At 33.3% G+C, this 14060-nt stretch overlaps 1 protein-coding gene across 1 annotated transcript; it reads right to left on the minus strand.

The window, feature by feature from the left end:
• Positions 1–1732: 1732 nt before the first annotated feature.
• Positions 1733–13775, minus strand: LOC139520076 (arrestin domain-containing protein 3-like). The gene is made up of 7 exons (XM_071312497.1): positions 13252–13775; positions 11807–11941; positions 10619–10839; positions 8917–9096; positions 7831–8013; positions 7153–7321; positions 1733–2058 (listed from the first exon to the last, which is right to left on the minus strand). Exons 1-7 carry the CDS (start codon positions 13367–13369, stop codon positions 1886–1888), a joined length of 1179 nt encoding a protein of 392 aa, XP_071168598.1. The 5' UTR covers positions 13370–13775; the 3' UTR covers positions 1733–1885.
• Positions 13776–14060: the final 285 nt, after the last annotated feature.

Here is a 14060-nt window from a genome sequence, read left to right on the forward strand (position 1 = left end):
TTGTCTCTTTGACATATTCGCCATGTCCATTCTAAATTTTATCTTATTCATCGCTTTGTCAGAATTAAATAGAGAAACATATACTCACTTTGCTTCCTATTATTACTATGTTGACTATGACCGTGAAAATGGGGGGAACTCTCTAATTTGGCATTAAAATTAGAAGATCATATCATAGGGAACATTGTGTACCAAGTTTCAAGTTGATTGGACTTCAACTTCATCAAAAACTACCTCGACCAAAATTTTAACCTGAAGCAGGACAGACGGACGAACGAACGAACGGACGGTACGACGAACGGACGGACGGATGCAGACCCGAAAGCATAATGCCCATAAATGGGGCATAAAAATGTTCTATTGATGAAAATCCATTGTCCTCCATATCTGTCATTAATATTAGAACAGATATATATACAGTTTAGAATGACGTCCATTATCACTGAACTAGTATGCATATCTGTTTAGGGGCCAGCTGAAGGACGCCTCCGGGTGCTGGAGTTTCTCGCTATATTGAAGACCCATTGATGGCCTTCGGTTATTGTCTGCTCTATGGTCGGGTTGTTGTCGCTTTGACACATTCCCCATTACCATTCTCAATTTTACTCTGATTTTTTTCAAGAATTCATCATGCATATTGTTTTTCTTTGGAGCTGCCAATTGGTTTAAGGTGTTGTTAAAATATGTTAAAAGCAGTATTGTCGAATAACTTATTGTTTTTAGTAAAATAATGGTTTTAGGGAAACTGCCATGTACAACCTGTGGGTGAATACTTCCAAAAATTGGGAATAGACGGAACAAAGGGAATAAGTGTAAGTGTGTCTGTTCATGTGCATGTGTGTGTGTAAATGCTTTTTTGTTCCGACGTTGAAAAGTTCCGGGCGGAAAGAACTAACTGGCCGAAAAGTTCCGGAGGAACTTAATAACTAGTTACTTTGTTCTTCCTATGGTTTAAAAGTTCCACCGGAACAAAGTGACTAGTTGAAAAGTTCCAACGGAACATATCAACTAGTTAGAAAGTTCCTTTTTGCCAAGTTAGTCAAAACCGGAACTAACAAACTAGCCCAAAAGTTCCAACGGAACTTACCAACCAGTCACAAAGTTCCATTTGGAGAATTAATGCAAAGTAAAAGCGTAACATATTATATTTGAACCTTTCAAAGGGGAACCAAGATACTGATTACAAAGGTCAAAAGGAACTTATCAACTAGTCACAAAGTTCCTCTTTGGCAAATTAGTCAAAACCGGAACTAACAAACTAGCCCAAAAGTTCCTCATGTGGGTACTTTTAAAAATATCAATTTCATGATTTATGTATAACAATGAATTACAACTTATTCCGTTATGTAGGCAACATTCTGACCGAATTAACTAGTTGTTCTGTTCCGCAAGAACTATTCAACTAAAATGTAGATACATTGTTCCGGGACTTTTTAACTAGCTACTTTTTTCCGGAACTTTTCGACTGCACTCGGAATAAAATAGCTAGTTGGAAAGTTCCATCGGAACGAAATAACTAAAGTTGAAAAGTTCCGCCGGAACAAAATAACTGACGGAACGAAGTGGCGTGAGGGTGAGCAGAGGATTGGCTAAATTTTGCACTTCACCACCACTTTAATTTCCATGTCACAATTTACAGGCCTTTCAGGTTTACCTTCAATCGGTATTTATTTTGTTTTATACATATTTTCTACTATTTGTTGGCATGAAATAAACCAAAAGCGTAGACCTGTCATATGGCACATTCGTTGCACGCAAACTTTATTTATGCATCAAATTAATATCAAAATACATAATATCACAGATATTGCTCTATAGTGTTAATTAATTGTCAGGTGCCTGTCAATGTCCCATCAAGAAGAGACCATTACAATACAGCTTTCAACTAGAATGAAGTTGGTTTGAAATTTGTGTCGTACGTGTTCCAGTTATAGTATGGATACTGAGGTGTGAACGTATCGTCCTGTTGGTTGTCGCCAGATGGCGCTACCGAGTTATCAGCCTGTCCAGGGTTCTGTAAATGATTCCCTGTTGAAAATGATGCATATACTGGTTGCGCTGGAATAAACAAAAAATAGATAATGAATGATAGTTAAAAAAATGTATTAAGTCTACTTCAACAATTTTCTAACTCCCTTTTGACCGGCGGCAGAGGCGGATTTAGGGGGGGGGCAGGGGCCCCGGCCCCCCCTTTTTCGGAAAAAAATTGGTTGCTTATATAGGGAATCACTGAAGCGTGACTGGAGCGGGCCCCCTCTTAGGTCAGTCAGTGGGCCCCCACTTATGAAAATTTCTGGATCCGCCACTGGGCGGAATTAACAGACACACGAACACACACACACAGAGGTTCTGGTTTCGTGAGTATTGTTACAAATTACGCCACGGTGTTTTTACCGATGCTGCTGATTAAGAGCACCCTCTCTAAAACAACATCAGGAAGTGCGAAGGGGACCTTTTTAATTGTCTAGTAAACAATATTTATAAAGCCTACTGTATAAATTAAGCGGGTATGTTGTGATTTCAAACGTGAAACTGTCAACAAATGACCAAATGAGGAGGATATGAACTTCCAAATATCGCATTCTGTTACGGATACTTATTTCTCTATACCAAATATAGAAACGCAACACATCATATACAAGTCCCATTTTGGTCTCTTTTCAAAAAACAATTACAAAATACAGTAATTTCTTTAAAGGCACTCTATTTGGCTATACCATAGTTCAACAGTTTTGCTAAACTTCTTGACTTGTTTTTTTTTCAGCTCCGAAACTTGCGAAAAGTCACAAAGTCAAAACTCACAAGAACAATCATATTAATGATCACAACGGGCCAAATACAAAGGATAATTGTTAAACATTTAACATCGACTTGTAACTTATCATTTTTGTGTTGTATCTTTTCTTTTTGAAAAATCTTTCACCATATGCAACTATTCCAGTCATAATTAGGTTTGATAACTCTGTATGTGACTGGTATAATTATGGTTATGTAAAATGTACTGGTTACCCAAGTAATAATTTCAAAAATATATATGTCGTGTACAAGTTGCGATTTTGTACAGGTTATAACATGTACAAAAATATTGTACATGTTATAACTTGTATAATGCAAAAATACAAGTTATAACATGTACATAAGTACCTCATACATGTTATAACCTGTACAAAATATTGCTTAAAAATGGGTTTAACTTGTACAAAATTTAAAATAAATCTTCATGAAGTAAAATATACATTTAAATTCACCAATGCATAAAAAACAACAATAAATAGGCCAGAACGTGTCTTTTTCTGTAGAGGACAATGATCACAAAGTTTCAGAAATATATGTTTCATGACTTATGTTGGCAAAATGTGTTTTCATGTAATTGTATGTTTTATGCAGTCCATCATGACTTAAATAAGTGTGAAACTATTTACTAAAAGCTTACATTCCTCAACGACAATTACATTAGATACTATTAACTAAATTCTTCCAAAAAAATAAGAACAATTCCTAATAATTTTTGGAAATACTCCTCCCTCTCGTTTTTATAGTATGCAAAGACTAAATCAATGTCTTATATATGCTTACTCTGTAAAAGCAAGAGAGAGCTGAAATAGTTTTCATTGGACCACGCTTCATTATCAATATCTTTGGATCTACTCTTCAACTTTTTTGGCCTTCAGCATGACTTATGTAAATTTATAACTCAATTTTTGTTTGTAAACTATAAGATCATTGCATGAGGCGAATGTCATTTTGATGTTTTAAATATATATCCTCTACTTTGAAAGCATGTATTTGTGGCCTTTGGATGTTGTCTGCTCCATGGGCGGGTTGTTGTCCTTTAGACACATACCCCATTTCAATTCCCAATTTGATTTGTAGACACATCTATCCTGGATATCCTCTTATGTCTTTTAGTGTCAACTAGAAAGAAAGTATTTTACTATTGCCTTCAAAGTGGACACTCACAATTATAATTCATCAAATAAGATATGTCCATAGATAGTCATAAGAGGATCAAAAGACATGTCCTAAGATGTATCTTATGACAGGTCTTAGGAATGCTTCGTAATACTGACCCCTGGACATTAACTGTATCAAAAAAGGACAAAACACACTCACATGAAGGAATACATGTAATACAAAAGTTATGAAAATGTTATTGAGGTCAATATCATCTATTGCGATAATAGAAAAATATCCTTATTTTTCGATTTTGTACAAGTTAAAACCATTTTTAAGCAATATTTTGTACAGGTTATAACATGTATGAGGTACTTTTGTACATGTTATAACTTGTATTTTTGCATTATACAAGTTATAACATGTACAATATTTTTGTACATGTTATAACCTGTACAAAATCGCAACTTGTACACGACATATATATATAGATATTGCATCTTTGTTTCAACCCATCCGTGGTTTCCTTTCGTTGACATAAAATATTATCATAAAATGATTTCATAAACAATCGTATAATACTAATATATATATTATGTCTTGTCAAAATTTACATCGTGATTAGGTCACGTTGCCATGTTTGTTTTGTTTGATCACGTTGATGACTTAATTAATATCTCCACAATCTTGCTTTATCCTTAATTATCATACGAGTTACAATAACGTGTCATATTTAATTGCAATACAAACAGTTAAATCTTATTGAATTATTTGCATGTGTAAACTAAGTGTCGAACATCCTCTACGTTTGAAATTATTTGGTCGCCATTTTGTATTATGTAACTTCGAAATTTTATCAAAACAAATAGCATGTATCCACTTTCACAGAGGGAAATAGTGTTTAAATATATGCTTCATTAAGGTAAGACAAAAGTAAAATCACAAAAATACCGAACTCAGAGGAAAATCAATTCGGAAAGTCCATAATCACATGGCAAAATCAAATAACAAAACGCATCAAAAACGAATGGACAAGACTGTCATATTCCTGACTTGGTACAGGCATTTTCAAATGTAGAAAATGGTGGATTGAACCTGGTTTTATAGCTAGCTAAACCTCTCACTTGTATGACAGTCGCATCAAATTCCATTATATAGTCACCGATGCGTGAACAAAACAAACAGACATAATAGGTAAAAATGTCAAAAATAGGGATTTAACAATTAATGTCAATTATTGAAAAGACACGCATCTAACAATTTTACGATTTTCATCGTACAAATCTTCAAAAATATATCTGTCCGTGTCGCCCCACGCTATCAATGTTCTAAACTGCATGGTCGGTGCATGTAAATCTTTATTTTTAGTGTGAGAGACTGTTTCTAATAAATATATTGAAGAACATGTGAAAAAAGAAATTTCTTAAGTACAAAAAGACACACTTTGATAAATATTTGAAATATTACTTTTTGATTTATAACTAAATGAATACCGGCATGTCGTGTCGTTATGAACCTTCAACAGTGTCCGCCATTTTGAAAATATTGCTGAAGACTGCCAAAATATGAACTTTTCAAACAAATTTCGAAGCAAAAAGTTTAATACCTGAACTGATATGGTTTGCCATTTACTTTAAATAAATATGTTGTCGATCTTTTTAGAGGTTGGAAGGATATAAGTAACAATAAATTAATTGAGAAAATTGATTTTACAAAAAGGTCCCATTGCAATTTTGTCGAGTTTTAACGAAGATGTCAACGGAGGCTGTGTGGCTATGTCACCTCAATTTTCAAACTTATTTCGAAGCACGAAATCATATTTCTGAACTGAAACTTAAAACATATTTAATTGTAAAAATTTATAAACTGTAAAACGCGGGGTTGGAAGGAAAAATATACTTTATAACAAAAAAGTTATGACCGTTTTATCTCATTACCCCGTTCACTTTCATTGATAATCTATCGGCCATTAATGATATACAACAGAAGTGTAAAAGTCACGTGATGACGGAGATAGTTGGATATGGCCACAATTCGTTGAACCAATAATCAAATAAAACATATTCCCTTATACGTAACGACGCAACGTCAGATATTGCTACACTTTAAATAACGTTAAATTGAAAACGCGCACTATCTAATTCTTCCTGCTTTCCTTTTTTGGTAAATGCAAAGTATAACAAACAAGTATGAATGCCGTGAGAATCCAATCCAATATGACTTTATAATTAACATAGGATATTCAATTTTACTGCTAGTGATTATGTGTTTTTGGAGGAATATTGCTGCATTATATATTCAACCCGAGTATGATTTCATTCAAGCAGTGATATACAATAGCTTGTAGTTATGATACTGACGTTTTCTTACTTTTTGATCGTCTTATAGATGTGTATTTTTGTAATGTGTGTATCATTTCGTTTTGTTGAAAGCAGGACATTTATATTTAGTGGAGGAAGGAACACGCGAATGCAGTTCATTCCGTCCCTAGCATATTACGCTTGTGGCGACGTCAAATTATGATAACGGACAAACTTGCAAGACATTTTCATTAATCCGTATTTTTTATAGATAACCTTGTAATCTTAATGCTATTTGGTGTACCAACTTCAACTTTTAAAGTACTTTATATTGGTATAGTTATCAAAGCCGAAAGATAATCTTCACGAAATCAAATCTGTTTTTTTGGCCGTAAAAGTTTTGTGAAGGCATGAAAGTTCAACTCGGACATTTCCGCAAGACATTGCAAATCTATTGTTTTGAATTGAATATGTAGCTCAATTTATTTTTCAATTCGAATTTTGGGAGCTTACACTTAGTACAAAACGATCGTGCTTACAATTTAATGAATTATCTAGATTCAAATTAACTTTCCAATAGGACATTTCCGTACATCATATTCTTTTGAAAATATGTATGCAAATCTTAAAAGGAGACAGCCATGTTAACAAGTACTGAAATATATCACGTCATAGAATTTTCATGCAAAAGAGTTTTATGTTTCGAGTTTGTTACATGGGACAACGCTAAGTAAACGTTTTTTTGGATAATCTGTGTCTTCCTAAGACTATGAATATTATATTTTTATTCTTTCTCTATCATAATGTGAAAATTCAAGAATCAATCTTTATGTTCATGTATAATTTGAAATATTTATTTCAGCATTTCTATAAAAAATTTCCCGTCAAATATTTACTTCACGCTATTTTTCGTGGTCCTTTAAAACAATGCATTAAATAAAATAAAAAATATACTTACGGACATTTTCTGGAAAGACTTGAAATGGTGATGGAAATGCGCTAGTTCCAGTATTCATAGGATTGACATTTCCATACAGTTGAGCAGCAGAAACTAGTGGTATCCCGCCTATTATAATAGGTATATTAACTCTCAAATTGATAGCTGGACCCGCAGGATCACAAACCAACTAAAAAGAAGAAAAAAATTAACAGAATGGTAAAAATTATTCCATACTATAGAAAAAGGAAGACTGTTATCTTTTGGAATAAAACGTAAATATTAATGATTTTTTTTTTTAATTTCTTAAAAATGGTCAGAATATAACATGTATAAGTTTTTCATTTTTTTTGGGGGGGGGGGGGGGGGGGGGCGGTTTCTATAAACCTGAACATAAACATCGTCCATTGTTGGATTTTTATGGTGTGTTTTTCTGACTGCTCTTTTTTAAGGTTTGTTTCACCTGTAAATAAAAGCGCTTTCTAACAAGACCATTATCCAGGTTGGTGGCATGCCAACAAAAATTAAGACATATAATATGCAAAACGAGTTTAAAGGATTCAAGACTTTGAATGTACTTGCAAATATATTATATTACATGTTATTTTGCTGTCCTGATGAGCATAATTTGCTCTGAGTATAAATAAAATAATTGAATTGAATAGAAGTGTTCATATTAAATAAACTAAATATACGTACAACCCATAAATACATAATGTCTATTATATTACAGCCATGAAGGCCAGTGGATGGTAACGGTGGTACAGTGATCTGTTCCCCTCTCCAGTAATCCGAGTCACCTTTCCCAACTGTTCTTGCTGTAGTTTTTTGCACAACCGTGTTCACAGTTCTAGTTTTTCTTGCAGTTATATATCTGATAGACTGAATAAAAAAAAATTTAATATGAATATGTGTCACAGCAATATTTTGTTTATGTAAAGTTACAGGTTAAAACTAGAAATAACAAACCATCATATCAACATAGAAATTTCTGCTTATTACTTTGTGTAGATCTAGTATAGTGTATCTAAAATATTGCTACTTGAAAAGTACACATATTAAACGTAACACACAAAAAATGTGTGAAAGATTACAAATTACAAATCAAATAAAATGAATACAAAAAAATATACATTTATTAGTTTACTGAGTTCTTTGTTCTCGGTTCCATTGACTGTAAAAAGGAACCTAGACTTTGTACCTGTAGAAAATTTGTGTGATTCAGTATTCATTCGTTTATATTCGAAGTTCCCTCTTTGTATTTAATAGTTTACTAGTAAAAATAGCTCAATGTGTATGTGTATATATGTCAGAGATCAGTAAGGAGTTTTTGAATTTTATCTAAAACATTTCGTTAGTGCTATAATAGACCGTGGATTCGATTCAAAACTTGGAAAACAATTCGAAATAGACTGTAAAAAGGATATTTTGTGAGAAGACTTTAAAATGTGTCACTGTGTGAAATATTTGTGTATGTGTAAAGAATCAATGTAATTAAAATTAAATCTTTTACAAGAGCATTTGAAGGATTTTAAAAATCTTAATTTCATTGTGCAGAGAAATCGATCATATATATATTTTTTGGTCAATTTCAACATGTTTGAGACGTCACAAATACATGTCTAGATTTACATCTTCCTATTCCTTTATCAATAAATTAAAATAATTTTTGAATAATGTTACAATATTTACAATTTTACATAATACATAGTGGTAATTATGTATCATTAATAATAATTATGAATAAATGTATCATTATTCGCACCCTTTATTAAAACTACTTACTTGTACAAGTTCCATCCATATTTCACAATTTCTGTTGCTGTGGTTGATTAATTCAGCGTTTATCTGAATTGCTTCCCCTGGAACATAACCAGAAACGGGGATGTTGTGTTTGCCAGAAATTGGACCAGAGGCACAACACAAACAACACAGCGTTTTGGAATCTTGACCTTCTTGTCCTTGCTGATGGAATAAACATAAATTGATATACTTTATACTTAACCAGAATTTAATATGCGTTTCCGTAATACAACATACAAAATAGAATTTGGTTTTTGTTCAGATTGCGCTTCATGTATACATATTTTGGACAATGAATCAAATTTTGAACAAACCTATTAAAATTGCTGTTTACCAATATATTTAGTATATTTAGTCATATGTTCGGAAATATGACAAAATATTATAAGACCTAAAGTACACATATTAATCTGTTATGCTGGGAATTTTAGAATAGTTGAAGTAATGTCCTAGTTGTGAATAAATGCAGATAAAATCAACCTTCGGCTGCATCTATGTGTATTTCCCCAGTCGTCTTCATTCGGAACATTACACTTGACATTTTTTATTGAATTATGAGCAAAACGTATTCTATAACTTAACCCCGTTAAACTTGTGCAATTTAATTGTCATTTTGGGGATCTTCCATCTCTATTTTACAACGTAACACTTTCGACAGTTAAATATTGAATTTTTGAAATTGTGAAATTTTAATTATCTCGTGTGAATACATTTCTTTGTCAACGAGGATATATTATTTAGATAAAGAGGCTATAGAATGTGTTAATAGATATAAATATTTAGGGATACAAGTGGTCTTTTTCAATAGAGGAAAGAAGAGCTATTAAAAAAAATCCTTAAAGGCAAATTATCATTTGATAAAGTAAACACTTTTTGTCCTAGTTTTAAAGAACTACATAAGGATAAAAAATGTTTCTGGCTGTTCACAAATGAGCATTTACCAACTTGCATGTGCCTATGAAATTACATTATTAAAGGTTAAGAAATAAGATTCAGATGTAAACAAAATATATAAAATATTTTTATTATTATGAGATTTGATATAATATATACTTTTTTTTTTATTATATAGTTATAATATGTAAGACACCTGTTGTGTTAGGCTCTGATCCTGTCCATTTCGATTTCTGTTTAGTTGTTTTTTTCAAATCGTATTGTGCATAATATTGTAAAATGATGCCCTTTATTGCTTCTTGATTAGATTAATAAAATTCTTCTTATTCTTATATGTTTGAATATACATTTTCAATAGAAATCTTTTCATGTGAAGCAAATTCAACATGTCCTATTTCAATTTCCTGACATTGGATCAATCAATAACAAAACTTTGAATTTTTGAAAATCTAAGGCTTTTCTACCTCAGGAATAGATTAGCCTTAGCCGTATTTGGCAAAACGTTTAGGAATTTTTGGTCCTCAATGCTCTTCAACTTCGTACTTTATTTGTCCTTCCAAACATTTTTTGATTCGAGAGCGTCACTGATGAGTCTTTTGTAGACGAAACGCGCGTCTGGCGTAATATAAAATTTTGGTCCTGGTATCTATGATGAGTTTATTTACGCCATTGTATGTATGTACGAAGATCCCTCCGTGAACGGAGCACCCCTCGATTGCTGCGAGGGTACAGTGGAATCCATGTACACTCCCTATCATTATTACTTTAAAATATAAATGATGGTACGTACTTTTGCTTCCGGTATTGGGTTCAGGTCTAGCAGGTTCAACACTGAAAAATATCTGACATCCTCCACGTCAAAAGCCCACGGCTTATCCATAGTGCCCTTAACATAATACCGGACTCTTCCAATTCCACCTTCAAACGATGAGGGACTACTTGGTGGTATTTGGAATTGAAATGGATATCTATATTCCCCTGGTTTTAACATCATTTTCTCTTCGCCATGAGCTGAAGAAATAAAAAAAAAACAAAATACAATTCGAAGCTCAAACAAATGTAAATGTTTTGCCTGTGTCATTTGAATATTCATGAGAATTTCCGGCGACCCATGCATAATATGAGTCGTACAAAGCATTGACATCCAAATAAAACTACAAACAGAGATCCTCCATTCAATTCTTAAAATAATCGGAAATGAAATGGATATCATAGTTCTGAAGTACAACACCTACAGAATGTTGTAGGGAAGTTTTATTTTGATAAAAAAACACGGAACTTTCCATGAAAAAGACATGTATGGGCTTTGCTCATTGTTGAAGGCCGTACGGTGACCTATAGTTGTTAATGTCTGTGTCATTTTGGTCTTTTGTGGATAGTTGTCTCATTGGCAATCATACCACATCTTCTTTTTTATATGAAACCACGCAGGCACGACAAGTATTATTTATTTGGTAAAGTGTACCGATGTTGTATGATTGTTGATAATTGGAACTCAGTACTAGTCTCAAGTAATTTACTAACTCAAATAGTTACAGTATCCCCTTACGATCATTTAGTAATTGAAGTAAGTGAAATATAACGACTATATAGGCGGATCCAGAGGAGGGGGCTGGGGGGCTCGGGCCCCCCTTTCGTGAAAAAAATTGTTGATTATATAGGGAATCACTGAAGCGTGACTGGAGCGTCCCCCTTTAGGTCAGTCATTTGGCCCTTGGCCTCCCTTACAAAAAGTTCTTGATCCGCCACTGCGACAGGATTATTCGGGTTAGCAATTGACAAACAAACTGGCATAACTTATTAACTACTGCTATTTCAACTAAAATCTCAGTTTTTAAATGAAAATTGAAATCTACGTCTTAGTTAATATTATTTTAACTTGTTCGGTTCGATCCTCTATGTAAATGTATTTTTCATGCCACGGTAAACAGTAAGTGACCTTTTAATCATATATATTTTATACTAAAACAAACATTACGTGGTGATAAACATGGAACAACTACTTTGAAGTATTCTTCTCTTGAAGAGTAATGAACTGTTCTTCTGTGTTTCCCACTACCATGACTCTCCGACCAGTGGACATGCGCAAAGCCACCAAACTCCAGGCGTATCTCTGAAAAAAAATTAATTTATGAGAATGTTTGTTATGAAAACTATTGCAGAAAATACTATCGCTTTTTACTAAGAACTTATACAGTAATCATTTTTATCATAGGGTCACACGGATTGATAAATAGGCCTCATTTTTATAGTTCGTTCTTATGTTGTACTGTTATACCACTGTCCCAGGTTAGGGGGAGGGCTGGCATCCCACTAACATGTTTAACCCCGCCACATTATGTATGTATGTGCCTGTCCCAAGTCAGGAGTCTGTAATTCAGTGGTTGTCGTTTGTTTGTTTATGTGCTATATATTTGTTTTTCGTTCATTTTTTTTTATATGAAATAAGGCCGTTAATTTTCTCGTTTGAATTGTTTTACATTGTCATTTCGGGGCCTTTTATAGCTGACTATGCGGTATGGGTTTTGCTCGTTGTTGAAGGCCGTACGGTGACCTATAAATGTAAATTTCTGTGTCATTTTGGTCTCTTGTGGACGGTTGTCTCATTGCCAAGCATACCACATCTTTTTTTTTATACTCATTGGCAGTCTTACCACATCTTCTTATGTGCACTTGTCTGTCTAATGGTCCACCAGTTTGTCAATATATCCATGCACTGGTCTTGAAAATATATGTCCACAATGATTGTTTATAACGGTAAACGATTTTAAACGAAGTGTTCTAACCTTTAATAATTAAAATGGCTAAATAACATCGCAAAATAAGCTTATGGTGTTACTAAAGGGGGAAGAATTGGATCGATCCATTTCTTCAACCCCCCCCCCCCCCCCCCCCCCCCCAAAAAAAGTAGGAGGGGAATGGCTATAGGACACCGGATGTCTAAATTGTCATTGTTTTATTCTCTTCAATGCACCTCATATGAAATGTGTTTAATATATATATATGTGAAATATATATGCGATATGATTACCTATTGAACATTTATCCATCAGTCCAAATAACATGGAACCTGGTAAGCAATTTTAAATAGGATCACCGTAAGGCCTGGTCTTCAACTATGTAGGTTTCCCCAAAATCAGTTATAATGTGCAATAATTGTTGCATTCTAAAGGCTGCACTATTCCTGTATGGTTGATGGGCCTTTTATAGCTGACTAAGCGGTATGGGCTTTCCTCATTGTTGAAGGCCGTACGTTGACCTATAATTGTTAATTTCTGTGTCATTTTGGTCTCTTGTGGAGAGTTGTCTCATTGGCAATCATACCACATTTTCTTTTTTCAAATTTGGGCAATATGTAAATGTGAGCTTTTAAACAGTACATATCGTGTATCTGCACGTTTTGATATGTAAACTTCAACTTACCTCTTATTTTCACTTCATCTTTTACTTGAACCAGTACTTCGCCTTGAACAGGCTGTCCAGGATAAAATATTCCACTTGTATTTGCAAAACTAATCGTGAACGCTCTAACTTTACCCATGTTTCATGACATACAACTGAGAATTGCGAAATAGTATATTTTTAATTATAAACTCCATACATTTCGCAAATGGCTCTGAATGGTATTTAAATCCATTATTTTGGCAACTGATTAATGGTAAATATAAGTGTGTACATATAAAAACTTGTAAGCACACGCATGTACATATTTAAACCTTAGTTTGACGAACCATTAAACATCGATTTATAAATATACTTATCCAATTTGCATTGTTACTTTTGTTATTTAAGTCCCAGCAGGTTCCTGTTATTTTGTAAATATGTACTATCAACTTGTATGAATAATAAAATATAAAATATACGCCTTTCCGATGAACTTTTATTAAAGATGAAAGGTATAAGTCAATGAAACAGCTTTCCCATGTCACCAGAAACTGAGAGACAATAGAGGTCAAAGTAAAGGTACAATGTAACTTTATAGGAACATTTAAAACAAATAATAAATGGGAGTAATACGTCTTCCATAAGGTTCTAACTTTTTTGCCATCGAATTTTGTGGTACGTACAGACTTAAATTTGTATTTCCCCTTTAGGCCATAGTTCATAATCCTTGAGGAAGATGTTCGAAAGCCTGCATTTTTTTTTTAGAAAATTTCTACGCTTTCCCACCAAACAATCTCAATGATTGTTTCTGGAAGAAGAAAAAACTTATTTGTAAAGTTCCATCATTT

Source organism: Mytilus edulis, chromosome 4 (genome assembly GCF_963676685.1).
Source record: "Mytilus edulis chromosome 4, xbMytEdul2.2, whole genome shotgun sequence".
NCBI classification, from domain to species: domain Eukaryota; kingdom Metazoa; phylum Mollusca; class Bivalvia; order Mytilida; family Mytilidae; genus Mytilus; species Mytilus edulis.